Genomic DNA, 27,776 nt, shown 5'->3' with positions numbered 1-27,776 from the left:
ATGTTTATTTAATTTTAGTTTTTGCTTAAAGGGACAGTTCACACACACACACAAAAATATTTCAATAATTACTCAACCTCATGTTGTTCCCAAACCCGTAAGACCTTCATAAGACATTTGTTACAGTCTATGCCAAGTCAGAAAGTTCTTGGATTTCATTAAAAATATGTTAGTTTGTGTTACAAAGATGAACAAAGATCTTACGGGTGTAGAAGGACATAGAACTATACAAATATCAAACCAATTAGCATCTGCAAACAAATGATGCTAGAGCTTTTCTCAGAACTAACCACAAATTTCTGAGCCATTCTATTTATTTTTTGTATTATTTTTTTTATAGTTCACTGCTGTAGTTCATTATTTTAAAAACATTTTTTCTTAATTTTGAACAGTATATCTATTGCTTTCTTAATCTTAAAACCTAATCAACTTTTGTAACATTTTGTTTAAGTTTCTGACCGAAAAGTGTTGTTATCTCCAGCTTTGCAAAATGTGACTGCAGTGAGTGACTTTGAATATTGTATAACTTGCATGTTATCATAGAGAAGAAATGTAGTTAATCTTTTAGTGTATTAATTTTTTCGAAAGGACCAGACCCTGGCAAATGGAAGGGGTCAAGTGGTTAGGTGGTCTAAATTTAACCTTTGCAGCCCACCACTCCCCCAATGATGATAGCTGTGCTATGTTTAGTAGGATGGGTGGCAGCTGTGAAAGCATTTATTGGCTTTGGGCTGACAACGACACAGGCCCCGGTACCGTATGACACATTCATTGTTTGGTGGAAGTGAAAAAGAAGAGAGCTTAGTCACACTGAAAGGCACATATGAGAAGCACATGTATACAGAGACACATCAAGAAGCTCAAGCAACAAACAAACAGTAGAAAGAATTGGAGATCAACCTGGATGGATTGACATTAGTATTTAGAAGACCAAAGCATCTGTCTTGTGGAATATTTTCTATGACCTGCAACTGTTCAACGCTAATGATACGATTTTTTCAGAATCATAACAAACGCAGAGGTCAAAGGTAATTTTTTAAAGAAGAAAATCTGACATCAGGATCAATATCCTCTTAGAAGAGGGCCTGAAGATTAGTGTTTTGGCTGGTCCTAAATGCTGATCTGATACTGCTGTTGACACGTGAGTTTACATTTGAGATGCTTACTTTTTATTTTCTTTTTTTTTCTTTTGCGATGTAAATGTCATAAAAAATAATGGCTAGGTAAATGTGATCACATTTCTGTTTCAAAAACCTCAGGTGCAATCACAATCACAAGTGTTAAAGTCATAATCAAAGTTTATTTTTTAAAGGACTGTAACATTATTGTACAACATACACAAGTGCGGACTGGAAACTGAGTTTTACTACAAACATACAGATAATTCAGAAGTATAAGATAGGCTTCTTAATATAGGACTGAAAGACACATTCACATATAAACATTTTTTTTCTAGTTAATATCTTTTGGATAGACTTGACAGGAAGCAATAATTCACTGCGACCCTGACTGTGAACCTATGATAAAAATACGTGGTAACAATTTATAATAACTTTGATTAGTGATCATGAACAAACATCATATAATGCTTAACAGATCAGTAGTTCCACATTCAGATATGAATATTTATTTAAACTTTCATGATATTTATAACCATCTGAATGTTAATAATTAATTAATAAACACTGTACGCCTATATTATTTATTAATGATCAATTAATTAATAAATAAATAATTATAAGTTAATGTATCTTTTATAAGCACACATAAACTACTTTATATTTTTATTTATAGTCAGTATGCTGTAATTTACACATCTCACTGTGATTCTTTGGTCATGTATATTAATTATATTAACATTATATTGGCACAAGTGTGCACTAATTCATCTGACTATTATTAGGGCATGGTTCATATTACTTGACTGGACACTTCCGGAAAATTTACCAAGCGTGACCCAATTAATATTTGCATGACCCAATTACTATTTATGCACTATGTCTTTAATATGCACTCAGTAATCTTTTATGTTGCACTGACTGATATGGCAGTCATCTTGGACATAAACTCTCAAATTCTCATAGCCCAACAGGCCCAGGAGTGCAATTTGATCCAATGGAGATCACTGAAATTCTTTCAGTTCGTTTACCCCCACTGTCTGGTTCGACTGAGAATTTTCATATAGCTTCCCTGTTCATCCACTGACAGAGATTGCATTATTTGCATTCAGACACACATTTAGAAAAGTACTGAACAGAACACAGACCACAAGATTTGTTCTAACAATTAAACTACATTAATGTTGACAACATAGTATTTTGGTGCAAGACACTAAAAACAGTGAGATGTGATAGAACAAACAAAACGTGTGTAAACTGACCAACAATTAAAAAACATTTCATGAATGTCCTTTAAACAGTAAAAGTATTCTCTACTGACTTGGATAGAAAAGCAGCCATAGAATGAAATGTAATTTGCAAAGTTTATATGGATTTGCATTCATGTAATATTTTATTATACAGAAATTCATGTTTAGTAGGGGTATGTTAACATACTGATGTGTTAACATACTGCTCTCATAAATATCATACTAACAGTGATGGTATGTTGATGTATAGTGCCTGATATAGAAAAGTGATGAATCCTGATGCTATGAGTGTTTGTCAGAGTAGTTCATCTGAACATGCTTTGTCTTGTGATGCACATAGCCAACTCTCCCGCGTCTTTATTTGGACAGACTATTTTAAATGCTTCCTCCTGATAAACAGCACCAGCTGTCTGGGCTCAAGTAGGGAATGGGGACTGGAGTTATCTTGACTGCTGTTAGAGGACTTCCTTTATGCAAGGAATGTTTCACTATTCCACATAAAGTTCACAATATACACAATAGTGAAAACGCACATTGCTTTAATACAGTTATTAAAATATGTACTACTGCATCTATATTACTGTATTGAACAGTTAAAAAACAGCAGAACAAACATTCTTACTCAAAAACATAATTGACCAGGTCTTGTATTATCACTAACACAGATAGCAGACCGTTGACAGCAACTGATACCAGCCCTGATATCAGTCGTATCCATATGAATGCCCTGTGCATTTAGTGTAAATTGTATATTCTTTAGTACATTTTTAAATGGAGGACAAAATAATCTTGAGTATTTAAAATCAGAATTTTCTTATTTAAATTTATATATAACATTTACTCAAGAGAGAGAGCGAGAGAGCGAAGGAAGGTTGTTGATCCAGTTTGATCCAGAAAGAATATACAAAATGGAGTGTTTGACATTTGTCACAGTTGTGAAAGTTCTTCCACTGCGTTTTTATTTTTTTGTTAGCCAAGGTTTTATGTATTTGTTTATTAACTTTTCATATTTTATATAAGTCCCCAAATTAGACAGATAGAGAGAGAAAAACACAATGGGTAAACTCATAACTCACAATGAGTTATAATAACAGGAATGTTACAAATGTCAGATTGAAAAATGATGACAAGTGTAAAACTTTGTTTTTGATTTTCCAGAGCTGGGTATGTGCCACAGATATTTGTGCCATTCCTAATTCCAATAATAACACAGAATAAGTGATTACAAGACAGTAAAAAATATGGATGTATTTGGAGGTGCTCCACGTGTTCTTGGTTACCCACGTCCAGTTTTGGTGAAATATGGAACAGATGCTGTTCTTAAATGTCAGATTGGTGGAGATCCCCAACCAGATGTGATCTGGGAGCGGAAAAACGAGTCTATTCTTCCTGAGGGTCGTTACCGTATTACTCAAGATGGCAAGGTATACAGCCTTTACATCTCTGGGGTGACAATGGAAGATGCTGGTCAGTATATTTGCCGAGCTAAAAACAACATTGGGGAAACATATGCAGCTGCTACCCTTAAAGTGGAAGAAGAGCCCCAAGAGCTCCAACAAACACAGCCAGCCCCACCACCACCACCACAACAAAATGAAGTAAAAGTGATTCCACCAGAACAACAGGATAGGGTGGTGCAGAAAGCAGACCCATTCCAAGACAACAAGCCTCGTTTTCTGATCAAACCTCTTTCTCTAAGAGTTGACCGTGGAGAAGATGCTGCATTCTCCTGCAAGTTGTCTGGTGAGCCTTTACCTCAGGTGGTTTGGGAGAAAGATGGTAAACAGTTGAATGAGATCTATGAAAGTTCCCACTACCATGTGGGCCAGCAAGATGGTGGCTGGTTCCAGTTGAAAATTTTCAGAACAAGAGCCCCAGATGGAGGAGTTTACATGTGCAAAGCAGTCAACACATACGGAGAAGCGATGACTGGAGCTGTGCTCCTGGTAGAGCCCATTCCAGAACAAAGAGAGGGAAGCAAGACAAATGGCTACACCAATGGCCATTACTCACCACACCAATCGAGGGCCAAACACTCAAAAGAGCCTCACTTAAATGTGTCGAAGGCTAAGAAGTTCACAGTCACAGAAGGTAAACATGCCAAATTCCGTTGCTATGTCACAGGAAAGCCTAAACCAGAGATTGTATGGAAGAAAGATGGAGAGAATATTGTGCCGAGTCGAAGATTTCTAATTTTTGAAGATAGAGAGGGGTATTACACCTTGAAAGTACTCTACTGTAAGCAACAGGATACAGGACTCTACATATGTGCCGCCTCAAACGCACTGGGAAACACACTGAGTGCTGTGCAACTGTCAGTTAAAGGTAACTCCATTTTCAATTGTCAACTATGTTTTATTAATTACTAACATATCTGTATCAAACAACTAACATGTCTCTTCAGAGAATTAATCAAAACATTCTTACTCCTTCACTAAGAATCTTACAACTAAAATATGGCTAAAATCATTGTTTTGGTTGTTTTGTGAGTTTTCATATCACCATTATCTCCCATTATGAGTTAATATATGTTGCTGTGTGCTTAAGACTTAAGGTTAGCATATAATTAAAATATGTAACTATGGCATATTAATAACACTGATATACCAAGTTCTAACTAATTACGTGTTTATATTCCCAATATAAGTTAATAAAACATTGGTTGTATTCAGGGGCGGACTTAACCAATAAGCGAGGTAAGCGGCCGCTTAGGGCCCCGGGGAATCAGGGGGCCCCATCTGATATTGGCGAAACATATTTGCAGCGTTGAGCAATGTAGCCGTTCACAGACATGTGCGCTGATTTCTTGAACGCAGTGACCAGAAGTGTTTAAGTTAGAAACCACTTACCGATCAAAATGCCGAGTTTTTGTCAAGTGCTGAGTTCTGCAAGTTCGGGGATCATCTCTTTATAACAAAGTGTAGATACGATGTAAATAAGAGATTCATTGTGCAGTGTAGAGCTTATTAACGGAACGTTGTGAGATCGCAATGAATTGAAGTGAGAGACAGCTATAATGATTATGAGGGAGCGCTCTTTGCGCGCATGCTAGGCTGTCTGACGGTCTCAGAGCAGAGATATTCACCTCAGTAAAGAAAGTATTGTGTTTCAAGTCACAATTTTATTTATCTTGATGTTTCAAAATTACTCTCTTGTATGCTTCTCCAAGGCGCACCGGCGCGAACTGCCGCGTACTCGTATAAATGCACGAATGCAATGACTGGAGATTTTCCTTAATAATAGGTTTCATTTTCGATTTGTTTCTCGGCAAAGCCTACAGTATGCCTTCAGAACACTTGGAATATATAATGAGTTGCCTGGGATAATTTTATGTTTGTAAAAAGATTGGAAAGGTTTACAATTTATTAAATGGACAAGTGCAAGTTTTTTTTTTTTTTTTTGGATAATGTCTTCATTTGTAATCTCAAAAAATAAGGTAGCCAAATTTGGCTTTAGAACAGCATCAGGTTGACAAATTACTGGTTGTGACGGTACAAATAAACTATAAACTAGAGCGAGCAAGCAAAATAAGGGTTATAAACACTTGGAATATGGAATGAGTTGCATGGGATAGTTTTATGTTTGTAAAAAGATTGAAATTTTTTACAATTTATTAAATGGACAAGTGCACGTATTTTTCTTTTCTTTTGTTTTTCTTTATTTTTGATCTTTAATGTCTTCCTTTTGTGATCCGAAAAAATAATAATAAGGTAGCCTAATCTGGCTTTAGAACAGCAGCAAGTTGACTAATTACTGGTTGTGAAGGGATAAATAAACTAAAAACTAGAGCGAGCGAGCAAAATAGGGGTTAAGCATAAAAGGACACATAGTTATTGTATGGGGGCCCCATACCTGGAATTTGCTTAGGGCCCCCAAATCGCTAAGTCCGCCCCTGGTTGTATTGTTACTGTAATGAATTCCATACTCTTTATGACCATGATATAAGAGTGACTGTCTGACTTTGTGGGTATATATTTAGTTGTAAAGTCATACACTGCGCAATGTATTCGATGAACACTGACCAATGTTCAATGCACGATGAAAGGTGAGAAAAGCCACAGAGCTCAGTGCATTCCTGAGTGACAGCATCACTGCAATCTTATCAACAATGCAATGGGGCATAGCTTACACTTTGTATGGGTGCAATTAAGCCTGTAGGATTATGTCCTTTCCTAGTAACTGCATGACCACAACCTTTTTTTAACCACTGTCCTTGGCCTGCCACATCCCAGTTGAGGTATTGTATAATTTGAAAGTGTTTAGTGCATATCTATAGATATGTGCATAATGTGTTTACATAATTAACACTTGTTGTTTCACAGTGCATCTGCAGTGTGACTTTTTTTAATCACTTAGCAAACTGCAATTACTATAAAAATGTAAACATTTCTTATGGTAAATTTCCTCTGTTTATAGGGCCTCCAGTCCGATTTAAGCGAGCTCTTCAAGATGCGGAGGTTAGGGAAAGGGATGTTGCTGTTCTGGAATGTGAGGTTCCGGAAGAATCCATTTCCACGGCATGGTACCTGGAGGATCAGAAGCTGCAGCCAGGAAATAAGTATAACATGGAACAGAAGGGAACACGGAGAAGACTAACCATACAAAATGTTGGGGCAGATGATGATGGAGTTTACCTGTGCGAGATGCCTGATGGTGGAAAGACTATTGCAGAATTGGCGGTTAAAGGTATGGTACAGAGAGAATAAGTCTTATTAGGGCTATAGAAGTTGACATGTTATCGAAGTACTCAAGCCTAAAAATGATCAAAAGCATAAAAAAATTTACAATAAAAACATAAAACAATATTTTGTGCTGCCCAGCTGCAATTATTATTTTTTTATTACCTAATAAAATAAAATGAATAATATTAATAATAAATAATATTACTTGTGTCATACATATGTAATAGAAAGATCTGGCTAATTTAATTTAATTATTTTTCTGGTAGGTACAATTGTGAAGAAACTTCCACGGAGGTTAGAGGTGATGGAAGGAGAGAATGCCGCGTTCTTTGTGGAGGTGGAACAAGATGATATGGATATCTGTTGGTTTAAAGATGGACTGCAGTTGCAAGAAACACATCAAACCATTATCAAGTCCTTTGGCAAAACCCACATCCTTGTTTTTGTCAATACATCATATCAAGACTCAGGCACGATCACCTTTATGGCAGGCAGATCGACAACAAGCTCCAAACTCAGAGTAAAAAGTAAGAGAATACACACATGGCTTTTTGATGCACAAGTTATATTATTGTAAGAAGAAGAGAGATTTATTTCTACTAAATCTTTTTGAAAATAACATATTTAATGTGTGGAATTTAATATTTAGCATCTGATTTAATTTGTTTTCATTTAGCTGCTCGACACTGCCCTCCCATCTGTCCTGTGAGTGTCCAAATGAACACTGACTGTTTAAATGGTGCGATCCTTTCCTGGTCACCATCACCTAACTTGCAAAACTCTACTAAGTCAGTGTATGTGCTAGAACGTCAGGAAGTGGGCTCTCAGGAGTGGCAGCGATGCCTGACAACAGAGACAGCCACTTCTGCTGAGGTCCTGGGTGACAGCGTGCTTTGTGAGGGCGATTACTGTTTCCGTATCTGCTGTGTTAATAAATATGGCAGAAGTGGACATGTGGAGTTTCCCAAAGTAGTACATCTGGGTAAGAATAAAAATTTTACAAACTTTCTGTAATATCAATCTGTCAAAAATAATTTGCATTATAAACACATCACTCATAAGAAACCTATAAAAAGAAGGTACTACTTACCAGGGGTGTGGACTCGAGTCACATGACTCGAGACTTGACTCGGACTCGAGTCCCAAATTTGATGACTTGCGACTCGACATAATTAAAGAAGACTTGAGACTCGACTTAGACTTTGACAGCAATGACTCGAGACTTGACTTGGACTTGAGCCCTGTGACTCGGAAAGACTTGATCAGATCAGCGTCGTTATCACTCTAGACGGGTGCAGCGTGCTTGGGCTTGACTGGCAATAAACCAGAGACTGCGTTCAGGGAGCGCTTGATATACAGTATAAATTAATGGAGTAATAGCATAACTTTCGACAAAAGAACCGAGATAAAAATTACATGATTCGTCTAGTGGCTATCTCCGCTCGTGAAAAGCGCTGCCCTGCCCGTTTGATCGCCGCCCAGCAGACACACGGAGCGGGCATGAGAAACAAGAGGCGCTGCCGCGATCACTGGTGCTCGCCTTACCATCACCGACCGCTGCTGTTAAATGGTAAACATATTCCTCATTTCTTTTGTTTGTCCGACACCGAGGTGCACCATCCCGCCACGATACTCGCACTCTGTCAACTCGATGTACTTTAATTTGTAAACACCTCTCCGAGACCTTTTTTTTTTATCAGATCCCCACTTTTTGTTCAATCAGTTGCATATTTTAATTGCATGTGCATTTTATTTTATTTAAACCTCCATTAAGTTTAAAGTTAATCCATAATCAAGATTTAAATCAGTTTAAAGTTATGGTGCAACAGGATTAAAGTTAATCTTAAATATTACTTAAATCCAGGATCAAAATGATGGGTTAAAATGTAAACCTGCTTATTTTTAAAGGTTTAAAGTGCAAAATAATTATTAGATAAACCTTGATTTAAGCTAGATTTAAAATTAATCATTGCAAACAATTTAGCTATAATTTGATAGAAAAAAAGCGGCACTTGGCCTAATGATCATTTAAAATATAATTTGAAGAAGTGTTTCTTTCACAAAATGATTTGTGAATTTTAGCCTATATATAACTATAAAATATACTAAATTTTTCTCCCTCTTCACCAGGCACTCATTTCACTTCTATTTCTTTCGGGTAAATAATTGAATTCACGTGTTGTAAATCAGTCTGTATAGTGCTCATAGACCCTAAATTTAGCGATCAACTATGCATATTATAAACGTAACATTTAAAGTACAACATTTTGTCTTTGTTACTATTAGTTATAAAGGATGGTAGCACATTATTTTTGAATGACTGTCTTCATGAGTTTTTCTGCATCCATATTGCATGTTTCCTCTCACTTGTAAAGTATGGTAGCAGTTTTTCTTATAGTTCTTCGAAACAGTTCTTTCTGCGTTTCTGCTCACATGCTTTTAAATCTGTTTCATTGAGGTTCCAAATAATGGCTCATTGGTTTAGATATAACACCTAGAAGCATATATTCTTCTTATGCACACATGCAAAGTACTGCAGCTGTTATGAAATTCTGTTGTCTTTGCTATTCTGTTACTAATAAAATAGTTTTTTTTGTCCTTGTCCCTTGGCACAATCCCTAAATTGAACTTGAGTAGTTTTACTAAGGGCACCCATCTCACATGAAATTAAACTATGTAAAACATATTCTACCTGACTTCCTGATATAAATTACGATAAATTTGATGTGGTAATTAATATTGAGACACTAATTTGGGCAAAGAGCACTAATGACTTGTTTAAGACTTGAAGCTAAAAGTTGAGGACTTGCAACTCGACTTGGACTTGCCTATTTTGACTCGGGACTTGACTTGGGACTTGTCTGTCTTGACTCGAGACTTGACTCGAGACTTGAATGCAAAGACTCGAGACTTACTTGTGACTTGCTAAACAATGACTTGGTCCCATCTCTGCTACTTACCAAAAAAGACCCTTCAGGTTTGTATAGAGCACGAATGTCTCCAGTAAGATTAGGCTTGGCACTTTAACTGTACAGGATATAATTTTAAACATATTTAATTTACATGTATTCATTTAGAACTCACTTTTATCCAAAGAGACTTACTGTACAAGTGAGGAACATCACGAGCAATTTGTCATAAGATCCTACAATATTCATAGTATAGAATGACAAAAGAGTTTTTTTGTACATGTACATTATAGTGGTACAATAACATTAGATAATGTCTTCTATTTTATTTTCTGCAGTCCCAGGTCCAAAGATCAAAACCCCTCTGAAGAATGCTGTGGTGACTGAGGGGGGGGATGCTTTGTTCTCCATTGAGCTCTCTGCTAACTTGATTGGCACATGGTTCCTGAATAGCCAGCAGCTGCAGGATAGTGGACGCTTCTCCATCACTCAGTCAAAAAACCAACACACTCTAAGGATTCAACAAGTGCCTAATGTGTACGATGGAGCTGAAATCACCTTCATTGCCACTGGCGTACGAGATTCAGCAACCCTACAGATTAAAGGTCAGTATGGGTGGGTGATTCATTTATTTTATTTATTTTTCAGGTTTCAGTCACCATGTCTGACTAACCCTGACACATATGCATTGACAAATTCTTTACAATAAGATCAATATGCATGTATTATATGCATGGATAGGGTGAATTTTCATTTCATGCTAATTTGAAATCTGTATAATGCTCGGATTGATGCACTCATATTTCTAACCAATACTTAATTGCATTACTTTCAAGATTTACGACATTGACAGTCTCACAGAAAATTCTCTATGTCCTGTTTTGCAGCACCTGAAGAGAAATTCTTACCAATGTCAGAGATGGACACCAAGAAGACCACTGAGGTGGGAAATCCCATTGTGCTGTACTGTGAGGTGTCTCATCCCACAGCCAACGTTCAGTGGTTCAAAGATGGACAGGAGCTACATGTAGAGGAAGGTCTGAATATCCAATCAGATGGCAACATGAGGAGGATCGTCATTCAGTCAGCAGAGTACTTTCATTCTGGAGTCTACACCTGCCAATCAAACAACGACATTCTCACATTTAATGTAAACGTTGAAGGTAAAAACGATATGCAATATTTATTTCTAGTACAACATTTCAATCGTAAATGGTCAGCTGGACAATTTTAACAATAAATATAAAATTAAATTAAATATTCACCAAGACATAGTTGTGCCCTGTTTATTATAATTTTACTGTTTATTACCACATGCTTTGTGCATTGTTTAGTGCTTTTCACTGAAGGAATTATGTAAGTCATTATAATTAATGGGTCATTATTAATAGGCATGCATGCACGTGTGATGTGAATTTGACAATCTTGAATATTCTGTTCTAGATATTGTGTGTATTATATTTTATGGTTAATCTAAATTATTAAAATGCTCTTCTTTTCCCATCAGCCCCACCTGTGTCGTTTAAAGAGATTACGCAGGAAGAGAGGCAGAAAAGTGCTATGGAACTGGACCCTGTGGTCCTGACGTGTGAACTCTCCCGACCTGATGAACCAGTCTACTGGTTTAAAGATGGAGTTGCGGTTCTTCAGTCAGACAACATCACCTTTCAGTCTGAAGGCACCATGAAAAGACTTATAATCCGTTCAGCGGCGCTGGCAGACGCTGGGACGTATACTTGCCAAGCAGGCGACCAAACCATGTCATTTTCTGTCAACATTAAAGGTAATAGTCGAAATACTGGTTCTCTAGAATCATATTGCATATGAAGAATGTTTTTGATATGTTTATATTCCATCATTTTACAATCTAAGTTGAGTCACAGTACACTGAAATTGCAAAAAAAATTTAACTGACTTACATCTAGAACCTCCGGTTACAATTGTGGACCCAAAAGATGACATCCACATGGAGCGTTATGTCTCTGAGGAGGTTGTCCTGAACTGTGAGATCTCTCGATCAAATGGAGAGGCTCACTGGTTTAAAGATGGTCTAAAGCTCCAGGAAAGTGAGAATGTCAGACTCCGTGATGAAGGCCCATACAGGAGAGTAACCATTCTCTGTGCTTCCAAATGGGATTCTGGAGAGTATTTATGCGACACAGGCGGTGACTCAATATTTTTTCAGCTCATTATTACGGGTAAGTTTTAAAGGATAGGTTTCAAGTGATTTTCTCACTTCTTTATCTCTGTTTTATACTTCATTTCCAAGTAAGATTTTTAATTATTAATCATTTAATTACAAACAATTGTTTAATTCATTAGTATGGATGTTTATTAAAAAGTAATTTATGTAGTAATTAATTAAATTGTTATTTAAACCAATTGGAATAAACAATTGGAATAACCTTTTCCTCATTATAGGTTTTTTCAAAAACCAGCAGCATGTTTTTTTTTTTCTTCATGTTTTGTCAACCATTATGCACCTCTTCTAAACCCAGAGGCTCCAGTCCGCATTGTGTCCCCCAGAGAGTCAGAGGTCGATGTGTGCATACTGAGCTCTGAGAAGCTGGTCCTGAGCTGTGAGATCTCCAAAGCAGATGCAGAAGTCTGCTGGTTTTGTGATGGCATGGAGGTGGAAGAGACTGATAACTTGAAACTGGAGGATGATGGGATTTACCACAGGCTGGTGATTCCCTATGCTACCATTGATGATTCTGCAGAATATGTATGCGAGACTGCAGATGACTCTGTCACATTTTGGGTGAAAGTAGAAGGTAATTTTGTGTAGTTTGTAGAAAGTAAGAAAGAAACTTTTTTCTCTTATCTAACATTTGATGTATTTCATAATATTCTATTCTAGACTTATATATAAATGTTTTTTTTTTTTTTTTAATTTATTTATTTTATAAAAAATATGATTTCTTTTCTGAAATTCTGCTGATGATACTTTTTCCATAGAGACCCCTGTTAAACTTTCTTGTTCCAAGGAGACAGGCAGCATTACAGAAAATTTTACTGGTGAACCTGTAGTCCTAGAGCTTGAAGTTTCCCGAGATAATGCAGAGGTGTGCTGGATGAAAGATGGAGTGAAGGTGGAAGAGAGCAGCAACATCACAATTACGGAGAATGGCCTCATACGCAAGCTTACTATCCATTTTCCAACTCTGAAGGATTCTGGGATATATACCTGCAATGCCATAGATGACACAATGGATTTTAAAGTCAAAATTACTGGTATGATGGTAAACCATTATTTCTTAGTCTTTTTCAAAGTTATTAGTACTTTTTTTCTGAAGGTTAGTTTTTCTTTATCTTTATCTCTTCCAGAGGCACCAGTAAAAATCCTGAATAAAGATCAGCTCAAGAGTGGGCACAAGGTTGCGTTATATGATGATGTTGTATTGGAGTGTGAGCTGTCCACAGCCAATGGTGTAGTCAATTGGTATAAAAATGGAAGCCCTATTGAGGAGAATGAACGCTTCTGTTTTGAGGAGGAAGGTGCCTTCAGAACACTCGTCATTCTCTGTGCAGAGCTGCAGGACTCTGGAGAATATATTCTTGATGCTAAAGATGATTCGATTTCATTTCATGTCACAGTACAAGGTAAAAAGTGTCTTTCAGTTGTGTTGATGTGAACCTGTGCATGATCCCAAAAGCAAGCAAAAGTCATAATAACATACTTTTGATTAACTCAGAGCCATCAGTGAAGATCATTGGCAACTCTGGTGATCCTGATTATCAGGAAATGGTGACAGGAGATGATCTCATCTTAGCTTGTGAGCTTTCTCGAGCCAATGCACCAGTTACGTGGCTATTTAATGATAAGCCATTGGTCCCTGATGACCGCACACATATTGAAAGCAATGGAACACTCCGGAAGCTGACTTTGTCCAACATCCTCCTTTCTGACTCTGGGAAATATATGTGTGATGCTGTTGATGACCAAATTATAACCATTGTTAAAGTTCAAGGTACTGTTTTTATTTTCCTTTCCTTAATACAATAATTGTGTTTAAGAACAAGGGGCTTATGAAATATATTTTATCTGATTTATGAAGAATATAAATTGCTGTTTGAGTCAATGACTTTACACTCATTATTTCTTCTTAAATACACCTCTTCTGCATGTTTTTAAATTACATTAACTAATGATTACTTTTTAATATATTTTTTTAAGTTTGTCCACCTATAAATCATGTGGTGTGACCAACGCAGTCATGTGGTCTAACTGCCTTGCAGAAATATCGAGCAGAAAAAGAAAATAAAATTGATGATTTTACCTTTATTTTAAAGGCAATGCTAGTTTGGACTGTAAATTGTCATGTGGTCTGACACCCTAAAAACCTAATAATATTATGAATTCATAATTCATGATATTTATAAAAATTACTTTCTAACTTCAGAAATATGTTTAAAAATGTTTTTGAAAATTATGACTAAGAGATTCTATTACTTGCTTGATGGTTACACCACATGACATTTTAATTATTAAAATGAATCATTTCTAGAAAATGGCTTACATTTCTTAGCATGTGTTTTAAACTAGATATTTTCTTTTCTTAATTGTGGACACTTTTCGTGTCATTGGCCCATTTACCTGAAAAACATAATGAAACCTTATATGCCTTATGTGTTGGATTAATCTCCAGAGCCTCCTGTTGAGTTCCTCAACAAAGAAGAAGTGAACTTGGTCACCGGTTACGAAGCAGAGGCTGTCACTCTTACTGCCATGGTTTCCAGACCCAATGCTATAGTGCGATGGCTTAAAGACTGGACTCCAATCAGTGATGAACGTTTCCACATAGCCAGCCTGGGCCTGACCCGCACTTTCACCATCAACCCATTAAAGAAACTTGATAGTGGAGAGTATACATGTGATGCAAACACAGATGAGATGCACTTCAGTCTCCTGGTCAAAGGTTGGTAACTGGAATCAAACGTTTGCTTGTGACGGAGCAAAGTAACATTAGCATTGGAACTCATTCAACATAAAATAATAACCATGTTACCTGTGTGTGTTACAGACATGCGTATTAAATTTGTGAAGCCACTGGTTGACACAGTGGCCCATAAAGATGGTATGGTAACACTTTGCTGTGAGCTATGCAAGGCCAAAGCAGATGTCCAGTGGAAGAAGGATGGAGTGGAGATCATTCCCAGCCGTCGCTTCTCTATCCGTGCCAACGGGACAGAGAGGAGTCTCACAATCCATCGTCTCACCAAAGAAGATGCTGGAGAGTATGCTTGTGAGTCCAAAGATGACTCCACCAGCGCCAGATTAAGGGTAGAATGTAAGTGTGAAAAATGTGAAGATTTGAAGATAACACACACATGTTCGTTTTTGTGAAAAGTGGGGACATCCTATAGGCGTAATGGTTTTTATACTGTACTTATTGTATGTGCTATTGCCCTACACCAATCCTACACCTAAACCTACCCCTTACAGGAGACTGTGCATTTCACACAAAAAAAAAAAAACCTCACTCTGTATGATTTATAAGCGTTTTGAAAAGTGGGGACATGGGTCAATGTCCTGAAAAGTCACCTTCACCTTGTAATACTTATGTCATACCTTTGTCATTATACAAATCTATGTCCTGACTTTTCACAAAAACGCGCGCACACACACACACACACACACACACTCAATACTATCCACTTGCTTTGCATTTGCAGTGCCCCGGGTGGTGGAATTCCTCACAGAGCTTCACAATACCACAGTCATGGAGGGTGAGAATGCTACCTTTAAGTGTGTGGTCTCCCCTGATGATGTTCAGTTGGTCTGGCTCATGGATGGAGAACCCATCAAACCCAGTGATCGCTACTATATTGAACAGAACAGCCTCTGCCATACTCTAATAATCCGGAAGGTCCAGCTTTTGGATTCCTCTCGGATCACTGCGGAGGCTGAGGGTATCATTTCTAAAGCCAGCCTCAAAGTCCAGGGTAAGTAAATAAATGATTCATTTTAATGATTAGTTCACCCAAAAGAAAAGGATCTGTTATCATCTACTCACCCAAATAGGTTTCAAAACAAGTCATAACACAAAAAATTTGATATTTTGCAGAATGTCCAAGCTGTCCTTTTTCAGATAACAAAAATGAACAGTGATTCACACTGCTATGCTCCAATTAAAAACAAAACATAATAAATTTATAGCAGTAATCGGTATGATTTTTACACTGTATTACTTTTTTATTTTCTGTTCATTGTACAGGAAACACACACACACACACACACACACAATGACCGTGACAGGCATTATTTCTAAAATAAAACATTAATATGTGCCATGATCAAGATTTGACACAAAAAATAGAGGGGACTTTTTCAGTAAATACCGACTCCAGTTTTTTACTAATATTAAAGAACTTGTTTTGTAAATTCATGGCTTTGTAACACTAAACTTTTACATTTGCATACAGAGGCACAGGTGTTGTTCACAAAGAGAATGGAGGCAGTGATGGCTGAAGAGTTTGGAGAGGCTGTATTAGAGACAGAAGTGAGTCTGGAGTCTGGAGAGGTGCAGTGGATCAGACAGGGGTGGTGATCCAATCAGGACCCAGACATAAACTCACCCAGAATGGCTGCAAACGCATCTTGACCATCACTAACCTCAGCCTGTCTGATCGTGGCACTTACCGCTGTGAGACTCTCCATGACCGTACACAGGTCAAACTCAATGTGGAGCGTAAGTGGCAAGAGCATTTTCAAATATTTGGTACTTTAGCCGTAACTATTTATAATTCTTCTGAAACAATATACAATCTGTTGGTGATATTAAATAAAATAATGCACCTAAGAACTTGGCAGTCATTTCAATAGGAAAATCAGCTATTTCTGGTCTTTGGCCTAACAGTTATGAAATTGTCTATACATGAAGATAATTTTTTATTAGTTTAATATTTACTAAATAAGCTCTGTTACAATTTGAAGCGAGGAAGATTGTCGTATGCAAGGGGCTGATGGACATTGAGACATTTGAGAGAGAGACTGCATCCTTCGAGGTGGAACTTTCTCATGTTGATGTGGAGGGTGTATGGCAAAAAGATGGTTTGCGTGTCAAACCCAATAACAACTGGCGTGTTAGTTGCAATGGACGAGTACATGGTCTCACCCTCTCCAACCTCACCTTAGAGGATACTGGTAGCATTGTCTTCTCTGCAGAAGGTCTGAGAACTACTGCCAGACTGGTAGTCAAAGGTGGGTAAATAAAACTAATACTAAAAAAATAAAACTAATAGTATATTTCCAAGTTTATGGGATCTTATTTATTAACTGGCAAAATTAACAAGCATTTTGCATTACATTTTAGAAACACCAGTAACGATCATTAAGAAGCTGTCTGATGTCAGGTTTGAGGAGGAATCTCCAGTCATTTTGGAGTGTGAGTTGTCTAGGCCAAATGTGGATGTCAGATGGCTAAAGGTACTCCTAAATGGGGGCGCAGTACCTTCCTAAATATGTTTTCATTCTTTCTTACTGAGCTGTTTTCTCTCTGTGGATTGATTGGCAGAATGGGTTGGAGCTGAAATCCAGTAAGACTTTGAGGATTTATTCCATGGGACGTAAACGCTGTCTACAGATCTTGGAATGCAGCATCGGTGACTCAGGCCTTTATACTTGTGAAATAGGTGACCTCAGCACTTCCTGTAAACTTGAGGTCTATGGTAAGCTTTTTCCACTTTATTCTTCATTTCTTTCCCAGATTGTTGCTTATTGGAAACATTGAGAAAACGCACACAAGCAGAAAAATTCCCCTGTTGTTTTAGAGAGGATTTTATTTGACACTAGACATTTTTTGCTCAGTTAAGTTTCCACACAAAATTGAAGACAGACAATAAAGTAGAGGCTCACTGCACCCTGTTTACTTACCGCAAATTTAGGAAGGTTATCTGGACTTTAAAACTCGGCATGAAACCGAAACTGACTATTTGTATTTTCTTATTGTTAGGGTTTTTATGAATGACCATTTTTGGAACAAGTACAAAGCAATACACATTTCTGTACCAAATAAATCCCTTAGATCTTTGCTAAAAAGACATTTTCTTTAACATTTTCTCCACATTGTGCTCAGAACATGAATTAGAGATCATAACTGGCTTGGAGGATCTTTGGATTAAGGAGGACCAGAATGCTGTGTTTATGTGTGAGCTGTCTATGGAAGATATGCCTGGGGAATGGTACAAAAATGGCAGCAGGGTACGCCCCACTAGCACCATCAAGGCTCGTACAGAGGGTGAGGATAAACTTATGTGGATAAACTACAACTAATCTTGTTTTGAAGTGCTTCTGTGTACAATATCAGACTTTCAAATTATACTTGAAAAAGAAATGAGTTATTTTTCTTTTACTTTTTAAACAGGCACAAAGCACTTCCTGCTTATATGCAACGTCAAGCCAGAAGATTCTGGAGAAATAAAGTTTGTTTCCAAACAAGTGGAGTCAGTTGCTTATCTTGAGGTTGAAGGTATTGTACAAAAGGTGTACTTTAACTGAATATGATTCTGCCTTCATAGTGAACAAAAATATAATTTAATTCAACCAAAAATCTTTTGTCCATATTTTTACAGAGCTTCCTGTAAGCATTGTCCGTCCCCTCAGGGATCGTACAGCACTGGAAAAACATCGAGTCATTCTAGAATGCACTGTATCGTCTGCAAATTGTGATGTCACCTGGTACAAAGGGGATCAAGAGTTGGAATCCACAGAAAACATGGAAATAATACAAGAAGGCTGTTATCATAAACTTGTCATCCACCAGGTGGCGCTGGAGGATGAGGGAACCTACAGTATTGAGGTTGGGGAGCACACATGCACAGCCAAGCTGATGGTGGAAGGTGAGTATCCGTGTGAATTCAGCTTCTGACTATATATATCAATGACTTTAGTGTGCTAATAGAATAGCACAAATGAATAAGTCAATATCATGAAACACACAGCATTAATATTCATAGTTCAATTTTTTTTCTTTTTTTCTGTTTAACTTAACAGCCCAGTCTATCCTAGTGGTGAAGGACATAGAGGATGTGGAAGTGAGAGCTCCTGAAATGGTTTGCTTCCAGTGTGAAGTGTCTGTGACCCTCATCAAGCCTCCCATCTGGACTCTGAATGGAGAAACCCTGCAGTCAGGGTCTGATGTCCGAATAGAGAACCAAGGGACAGTCCACAAACTGACATTCAAAAAAACCAGCTCTGACATGAGTGGGACAGTCAGGTTTACCACAGGGAAAGCCAAGACTAGTGCCAAACTGACAGTGCTGTAGAAATGATCACATACATGAGGACAGTATAAAAGAGGGTAATACTATATATACATGGATGTGTGAAAAACGTCATGATTTAAACCTGATAGTTGTCAGTTTGGAATATCCAGTTGGGACAGAACGCAGTAGCAAGCAAGTGTCATTGTAAACTCAAGATGGACATTGGAAGTGTTATAAAGATGCACAGTGTTTTTATTTTTTATTTATTTTGCAATACTACCATTAGATCTCACTCATGAATGTTGATAAAGAAGAGAAAGTATGTTGTATGTTATGTGGATGCGACACTTTTTATAGTATTTATAATCTTTAATATTTTACAGAATAGAATGACAGGCCAGTCTATTTTATAGATGCAAAAATGTAATGTTTGTTTAGAATTTTCAGAATTTTGTTAAATGAAAGTCAGCAATAATATCAAAGCTATATGTAATATAAAACCATTTTCAGGGTAATGATGATATTGTAGCTGTAAACATGATGCCCTTTTAAAAAAAGAAAAAGTAAAAAATAATAAATAAAAGTCATAAGATGCCCATCTGTCAAAAAATGGTGCCCATTTTGTGTCTTTAATTTTCAATTTTATTTTGAATTCTGCTGAAAGAATACTTCATTAGAAAGGAGAAAGTCAAAAACACGTAAATATACATACGTTATTACAGTACCCTAACCCGTTATTGTTGCTGGCTTCTTTTTTTTTTACAAAAACAACAGCAAAAAAATCTAAAATGAAACATCGTATTGAAAGGCATGCCAAACAGTGCAATATACAGAGTTCGAAATATAAAATCAAATGTAAAAGTACATCAACCAGATTTACATAGTAGTGGCATAGTAGTTTATAAGTTTTTATAAATAAAATTTGAAACAAGTTGGAACACCAGAGCATAATATGTTTCTAAACTTGAAGCTTAACAGTATGTTACTCACACTCTATATATTTAAAACACTGACAAATCAGCATTTTACACTGCAGACAAGTTTGTGTATTTTAAGAATTCTCAAAAGAAAACAATCTGTTTCCATGAAATGTAGAAAACAGTATTACTGTATTCTTCTTCGTGAACAGGCCCTATTACTGTATCTGCTTCTGCAATTCTTAAAATAATTTCAGATTTTCAATTCCAAATGGATGCAACACATGTAGCAAACTACATTAAAAAAAAAACAACAAAATGATGTCAGCGCTGATAGCCTCGTGTGCAGCACGCTGACATGGTGTGGTTGCGCTTCAGGTGTCCCAAGTTCGAGTCCTGGCTCACAGACTTTTCCCAATCCTGTCCACCTCTCTCTCTCCCACTTACTTCCTGTCAAAATCTACAATGTCCTATCAAAAAACGCAAAAATGCCAAAAAGAAATCTTTAAAAAAAAAACTAAATAACAATGCTTTATAAAAACATTCATCCTGGTACAATCACTGATCCAAAGTTAACTGAATCCAGTATTGCTCCTAATGTAATGTCCATCACCTTGAAACAACTGTTACTTGTCTATAGCTATCAACCAACTTTCCTATTATCAATATCATTGACAAATAGTCAACGTTTTATTATTATTAATATTTGTGAGATACAGCCTATTTTGTTCTCACATTACTGGTGTCACCCAACACCCTGGGTATAATTTCCAGCAGACGTTTTCCAGCTCTCAAGGAATTCATTACCTTATCCTGTTCAAAGTCAATGTTGTTCTTCAGTGCTAGGCTTGGTTGGTGAGGCTGGGGATGAAGACCCACTCTGGTAGACTCTCAGGAGGACCTTGTGTTTAGTAGCTGACTCTGCACATCTGCGCTGATGCTCCTCCAGGAATTCTTTGAGCCGTGTGGTAGTGAAAGTCAAGGTCTGTCGACGCAGCTTCTTTAGATATGAGTCATGAAGCCATGAATGATTGAGGCAGTCCTTAATGGTGGGTCGACACCTGAGGAAAAAGTCAAGTTATTAGGATATCTACTATATTTACTCTTCATAACTAAGGGCATAACAAAACAAACATAATATCTACTATATAAATGTTGAATTTAAAAAAGGCAGTGCTAATAAAAACAAAACATAAAAGACTTTTCAAACTGTTTTCAAATTCTTCCTGGAGCCTCCCCAGGACTGCACATTTTAGACATATTCCTTTTTAACCCAGTCGAATTGACTCATCAGCTGGTTAGTAGAGTATTCTATCATTTGGCCTGAGTGTGTCCAATAGGGAAAACATTTAAAATAGGGGTAGCCAACCCTGCTCCTGGTGTGCAGAGTTTAGTTCCATCCCTGCTTCAGGAAGAATGGAAGTTTTGAGTAATCCTGAAGACACTAACTACTGTGTTTGAATAGGGTTAGAATTCAGTTCTGCTCAAAGTTAACCCTCCAAGAGCTACCCCTAATCTAAAATGTGAAATGTGGTGGAGGCTCCAGGAACAGTTTGAAACCCCTTGTACTTAAGGGTTAAGATTTAACTTAAGTTAAAACTGCCTCCAGGTTGTTTAATTGATACTCACCATGGATAGCCAGTTAATGTCTTCTTTAAAAAAGTGGAGGCACTTTGGGAAACCTTTGGGTAGAGCTTAGTTGAGTCAAACTTTGCGGCATGGATTTTGGTCTCTGTCAGTTTTGGGTCTTTGTCTTGGAAAGGAAGTCTACCACTGAGCCTACAGTATAAACAAAGTGACTTAAAATTAGATTCCAAAAAATAGTTTTAAGTAAAAGAAGCTTAAATATGGCAATGTTTAAACGGGAATGTTTTTTTTTTTTTCTATTGCATATTCCTGCTTCTCTTAAAAATATACCACAAAGCAATAGTTCGTTGCAACTTCTGTTTGATGCCAACTTTAATTCCTTTATAGACTGGACTTACATAATATAGGAAAGAACTCCCAAACTCCAGATGTCAGCTGGGGGTCCTACTAGATCCCCTTTCAGCAATTCTGGAGCTTGAAGAAGGCAGGAAACGGGTCATTTATGTCAACAAGACAGGAATAGACATAATTTAAATCATTATATAGAGAAATGGTACAGGTTCTATGTTGCGCATACCCATGTACTCCAGAGTCCCAAGTTCTCTGCTATACTGTTTGAGGGATAAGGGGTTAAACCTTTGAGCACTGCCGAAATCTATGATCTTAATCACATTGAGGTTGGTGACCATGATGTTGTCTGGCTTAATGTCCAGATGAAGAATCCGGCAGTTGTGGAGATATTCTAAACCCTGAAGAATCTGGACAATGAAACCCACTACATCATCTTCAGAGTAACAAAATCTGGAAGAGAAAACAAGAGTCATCTGAGAACTCTGAACTTCATTTTCACAGCCCAGTTAAAATATAATAGATAATCTATCAAATCTTGACCATACTGGATCAATACACACCTGTCAATGAGACTATACAGGATCTCTTTGCCTGTGCAGTACTCTGTTATGAGTACAAGGTAGCGAGGTGTGATATAGGCTTCATGTAGGGCCATGATTCTTTCACAACGGAGGGACTTGAGGATCTCATACTCCTTTATGACCACTTGCTTGGTCTGCTGATCATAGGGAATAATCTTTGCTATAAACATCTTGCCTGTTGAGTTTTCTCGGCAATCCCTTATCACTCCAAAATGACCCCTGTCAAAAAACAGATGAGTCGCATGAAAATGCTTGCATAATCAATTTGTGAACTGTATAATTAGACAGAGAATAATTAAATAAATAAATAAATATTAGAATTCATTTTATTTTCTCACCTTGCTTTCTCGTCCAAGAAGCTGTATGGTTTCTGAGGAACTCCTTGCCTCAAAGTGGTCTCAGTTTTGGTGGAGGATACCACTCTTTCCATAGGTGTCTCTGGTGTGGGTGAGCTTGCTTCTTCTCCTACTGGACTGATACTGCTGACCAAGATCACAGGAGGAGAGATAGGGGAGGAAGCAACTGAACAAGTGGCTGGAACATACAAAGGGACAGGGGAAATTGATCTGCCTATGGAGGGTGGAGCTGTGTATGACCTTGCAGATACAGTCTGGGTTTGGGTAACAGGGGGAACCATGTTGATAGTGCTTGCTGGCTTGGGGTGAACAAGAGGATGGATTGACGTCTTTGGGCAAAAGTGAGAAACGGGCACCTCAGAGGAAGTATTTGTGACATCACCAGACTGTGCAGGAATAGGACTAATGGACTGACTAACACTTGGTTCTGCTAATGTAGAAGCAGATGTAGTCACAGCAGCAACAGAAAAAGGAGGTGAGGGATGTGTCTTCATTTCAGCAGGATGGTGGAGCGGTGGCACTGCAGAACAGAAGTAGGAGTTACGTACACAGAAATGTATTTCCTTAATCCAGAAAATAATTCTGAATTCACATATCCAGTTAATTAAATCTTGTAACAAAAGTCAATATTACCAGAACAATGATCAGTTTTAATACTGTACAACAGAACTGCATGCATAGTACCTTCAACGTTAATTCTCACTGCCTTTGATACATTACTGTATGGACCTTGGCCCGCTTTATTTAAACATGCCACACGGAATTGGATGGTAGAACCAGTTGGAAGTACAGAGGAATTGTAGAAACAATCAGTCACGCTTGTAGCTTCATTCACCCACTTATCATCACCTACACATAAAAATGTGAAATTTTAAATCACTGCACACAATGAATGGCAAGGAGAACACTTTTAAAAAGATAATACTATTTAACATAGTATATGTTAGTATATGTCAGATGTATTAGACATTCCCCACCATCACATTTCCTCTCAAGTATGTACGTGCAAGGAACTTTGGAGTCTGATGGTTTCCATTGCACCAGAGCAGTGTTATTATATATCTGTGGAATCTCTGGGGTTCCTGGTCGTTTTGGAACACCTTAAAATGTGATATAAACACAAAATATGGATCAGAAAATAACTTTTGCAAGTTTAGCATATACAGAAATGAATAAAATGTGAGAAAACCCAAACATCTGCTTGGCATTAATGCTATACTGAATAATAAGCAACCTTCTAGAGCTTACAGGCTATGGACAGTATACATGAAGTAGTAGCAGAGGCCAGGTTATTAGAGGCGACACATTCATATATCCCTGCATCCTTCTTAGAGGTCTTCATGATCATCAAAAGTTGCCTTCCATCTGGGCAGGCCACTAAGCTCATTCTGTCATTAATCTCCAAAGGTTTCTTATCTATGAGTACAAGAGAAAGGATAATTGTTGGAACACTACTGTTTTCATAACTAAAAGAAAACAACTGAATGAAAAAAGACCTTTTATCCATAATATTTTTGGCTCAGGACTACCAGCTGGAAGACAACTAAGAGTCACTGGATTTCCTTCAAGAAAAACATGATCCTTTAGTGTAATATGGAAAACTGGAGGAAAATCTGAAATAAAAGGATAAAAAGGATAAAGTGTTAATTGGAGTTGCTGATCAAAACTGTGGCAGTTATTCAAAATTACACTTGACTTATCAGAAGTAGAATTATTTTAATGACATTTTTGTTTTACCTTCCTTCGGAATTTCAGGTGCATTTGATTTTGATGGTGTCCTGTCTCTCTTGCCTCTAGACAAACCCCATCTGTCCCACCTAGACCTGATTTCAGTTTCAGGAGCTGTCAACAATGAATCATTTTAGTGTAGTTTTGTAATGAATGTCTTCATCATTTGCATACACTAGGTTCCAAGGTTTAGCTTGCAGTATGCTAGTTACAGTATAGTATACTTAGCAACAACTTATGCTTAGCAATAAGTATTGGAATAGTTTTCTATCACTGAAAAAAAAAAAAAAATCTTTATAATACATACTCTGAGAGGATTGTATAGAGTGTGAACTAGAGGTGGAGATCAGTGTCTCTTTGGATGATGTAGAAGCAGTTTGTGAGGGAACTTGGTTCTCTGGATTATTCACACTCTGGTGAATGAGCCCATCAGATTGAGAGCGGCGATGACGAGAGAACAAAGGTGTTTTCTTTCCTTCATTTTTAACCTCCTTCTCTCCCTCGCTCTTGTCAGACTGACTTTGTTTTCTTAATGAAAATCCAGATACTTTTGACTCAAACTTTCTTCGCAGTGCCAGAACTGGTGAATCACTGATTTTCTTTATGTCTTGCTTCTCTTCTTTTAGAGTTTCTTCATCACCGTGAGGTTTAGTTTCCTTGTCCTTAATGTCTTTTGACTTACTATGCACTCTATCAAATATCCCTGAAACATTAGATTCAAATTTATGTCGCACTGCAAGGACAGGTGATTCAGCAACCTTCTTACTATTTTTTTCAAGATTTTCTTTCTTTGTATCCATAGTGTTATCAGAGCTTCCTATCTCAACTTCTTTTTTGTCTAGGGACTTACTACGTCCCATTGCCCAGGTAACACGTCGTCTGTTAGCTACATAATCTGAGGTCTCCTCTTTCCCTTTTTTTGGTTGCAGTTTCCTTGCACGCATAGAGAATCTTCCAATAAGTCCTAGGCCGGGTTCCTTCTCCACCTCCCTGAGGTCTTGGACAGACTTGGATTTTTCCTTTAATCCTCTAGGTCCAAACTCCAATGGGGCACCTACAGGGCGAGGTCGATAAACCTCTTCATTTGATTTCCGTGGGAGAACAGGTGAGTTTTCTTCAGACTTGGTCCTTGTCAATCGTTTTAGGCCATGTGTCAAAGATGATTCCCTCTTCTTAAACCTTGCCTCAAAAATTTCCTCTGAGTCAATATTTTTAATATCAGTTCTGAGAGTTGGGTGATATGCAGAGGGAGCAGAAGCATAAACAACTGTATGTCCAGTGGTAGGCTGAATATCTGGCTCTGAGAATTTCAAGATAGGGGTGGGTAACACTGTGACAGATAATGCCTTTTTGCCATTTAACTGCAATTTACTGGAATAATTTGAGGATATGTCATGTGGAAGTATATCAAGAAAAGATTCAGTACTTTTATTTATCTTTCCTGGCACACAGTCTTCAGAGAACATGTGCTCTTCCATCTTTACCTTCTTATCACTGTCATCTAATATAGATGCAGGCTGAGATGTATTCATAATTTGCAAGGCACCAATAGCCTCTTCCTTAGATGCCTGTTTACTTTCTATGTCTGGAGTTGGTGGTTTGGAAGAAATTTCTCTTGGAAACACAGGCTTTGGACCATCCTTTGTTTGCTCTGAAAGAGCAGATGTGGCTTCCAACAAGTTATGGTCCCCAGAAGAAATGGAGGGAATCTTTAGTGGGGCTCCAGACCTCCTATGTAGTGAAATTGACTCAGAGTTTCCGTCCCTTAAAGAAGACCTTTTCCTGAATGCAGTATTTGGACAAGTATCCTCAGGGCAGTCGGAGGAGAATGCCCGAGGAACTTCTGAAGCACTCAACTTGGCACGTCTAAAGTTACGATCCAAAGAAGCAGTTTGCCTCTCATTATCAACACCCAGTGTCTCAAGCAGGGGGCCACGAAGACCACTCATGTTCTTGTCAACAGTGCCTCCCCTTAGCAACCTCTGCCGCATAAGATCCAGTTTTAGAGCATAATCTTCCTTACTCATCCTCCTGTCTTTGGACTATTGCTCCTGTGTGGCAGCTCCATGGAAACTGCCTTTTTCATGTGCTTTTGGCCTTCCTCTGTAGTGTCGTTCATATTACCATCTTCAGGTGTGATCTGTAGAAGAAGCGCACTATCAGCAGAACTCCCTCTTCGCATTAGCGATCTTCTGGATTTGCCTGCTACCTGTTCAGCTTCTACACTGGAACCCCTTTGCAATGATTCCTTCAAGTTCACAGTCCTTTCTGCAATCTCCAGGTGGTCTACATCCTTCTGTCCATCAGTTGTCTGACATTCTGTGATGTCCTCCAGCTGATTATTGTTTTTTTGGTAGGACTCATTGGATCCTCTAATGACATCAACATCATCCTCATGGATCTCAGTCAGTGACATCCTTGATCCAGAGAACATCATTGTGTGAGGCATAGGGATGAAAGGAAGTTCATCGATGTCCTCATCTGAATCGGAGGATGACGATGGAGGTGGTGAACCATCTTTAAGGTTTCTGGGCACAGCAAGGGACACATGGCTTGAAGAGTCATCCAGCAACTCTGATATGGATCTCATCACCATTTTAGATTTGTATCTAATGAGTGAACACTGAAACAGACATAAAAAACAGTTAAGAAATTAACATTGTAATTTCTTTTATAATTAAGTCATAATTATTATTATTAGTTTTAATATATAGGTTTTTAATTGCTTACCTGCCATTTCCGTCTGGCTAACACTTGCTTATGTAATGTTGTGTTGATACTCTTTCCCTTTACCAGTGACTAAGGAAACAATGTCAATTAGATTATTGTTCTCTAAAAATACATTTCAAGCCAACAACATCTCTGCACACATATAGTGACCCAGAACATCTTTTGAAGGTAGGTGTTAAAGTGGTAACACTTTATTTTGATGGTCCCTTTTGAACATTCTGTTGACACTAAGTAATGTTGCAACTACATGTCAACAAACTCTCATAAGAGTATTAGTAGACTGTCTGCTTCATATCTACTAACTTCTTATTGTGTTGGTCTCCCAACAGATATTCTACTGACTATAAGCAACTTTGCAAG

The 27,776-nt window shown here is 37.6% G+C and overlaps 2 protein-coding genes across 2 annotated transcripts in view; one reads left to right on the top strand and one right to left on the bottom strand.

Moving 5' to 3' along the window:
* Window positions 1-742: 742 nt before the first annotated feature.
* obsl1a (obscurin like cytoskeletal adaptor 1a) lies at window positions 743-19,238 on the top strand. Its single transcript, XM_058778342.1, is given in 25 exon segments — window positions 743-1,141; window positions 3,527-4,693; window positions 6,785-7,054; window positions 7,317-7,577; window positions 7,727-8,032; window positions 10,298-10,564; window positions 10,847-11,122; window positions 11,467-11,742; window positions 11,885-12,157; window positions 12,458-12,733; window positions 12,918-13,193; window positions 13,287-13,562; window positions 13,655-13,930; window positions 14,609-14,878; window positions 14,984-15,250; window positions 15,636-15,905; window positions 16,386-16,502; window positions 16,505-16,651; window positions 16,897-17,163; window positions 17,276-17,388; window positions 17,477-17,630; window positions 18,038-18,199; window positions 18,326-18,430; window positions 18,534-18,800; window positions 18,955-19,238. Coding segments are annotated over 24 exon segments (6,528 nt in total). The 5' UTR covers window positions 743-1,141; window positions 3,527-3,609; the 3' UTR covers window positions 19,227-19,238.
* A 1,665-nt stretch (window positions 19,239-20,903) lies between these two features.
* spega (striated muscle enriched protein kinase a) overlaps window positions 20,904-27,776 on the bottom strand; it is a 55,299-nt gene continuing 48,426 nt past the window's right edge. Inside the window, 14 exon segments of the mRNA XM_058778341.1 lie at window positions 20,904-21,144; window positions 21,713-21,862; window positions 22,069-22,144; window positions 22,248-22,471; window positions 22,582-22,821; window positions 22,941-23,478; window positions 23,643-23,807; window positions 23,936-24,058; window positions 24,207-24,374; window positions 24,455-24,571; window positions 24,696-24,800; window positions 24,994-26,724; window positions 26,727-27,309; window positions 27,417-27,485. Coding sequence (XP_058634324.1) covers window positions 20,907-21,144; window positions 21,713-21,862; window positions 22,069-22,144; window positions 22,248-22,471; window positions 22,582-22,821; window positions 22,941-23,478; window positions 23,643-23,807; window positions 23,936-24,058; window positions 24,207-24,374; window positions 24,455-24,571; window positions 24,696-24,800; window positions 24,994-26,724; window positions 26,727-27,309; window positions 27,417-27,485 — 4,527 coding nt within the window. The 3' untranslated portion in view covers window positions 20,904-20,906.

This window comes from Onychostoma macrolepis, chromosome 06 (genome assembly GCF_012432095.1).
Source record: "Onychostoma macrolepis isolate SWU-2019 chromosome 06, ASM1243209v1, whole genome shotgun sequence".
Lineage (NCBI taxonomy): Eukaryota > Metazoa > Chordata > Actinopteri > Cypriniformes > Cyprinidae > Onychostoma > Onychostoma macrolepis.
The sequence above is the reverse complement of the archived record's forward strand: the minus strand, read 5'-3'. Positions and strand labels throughout refer to the sequence as shown.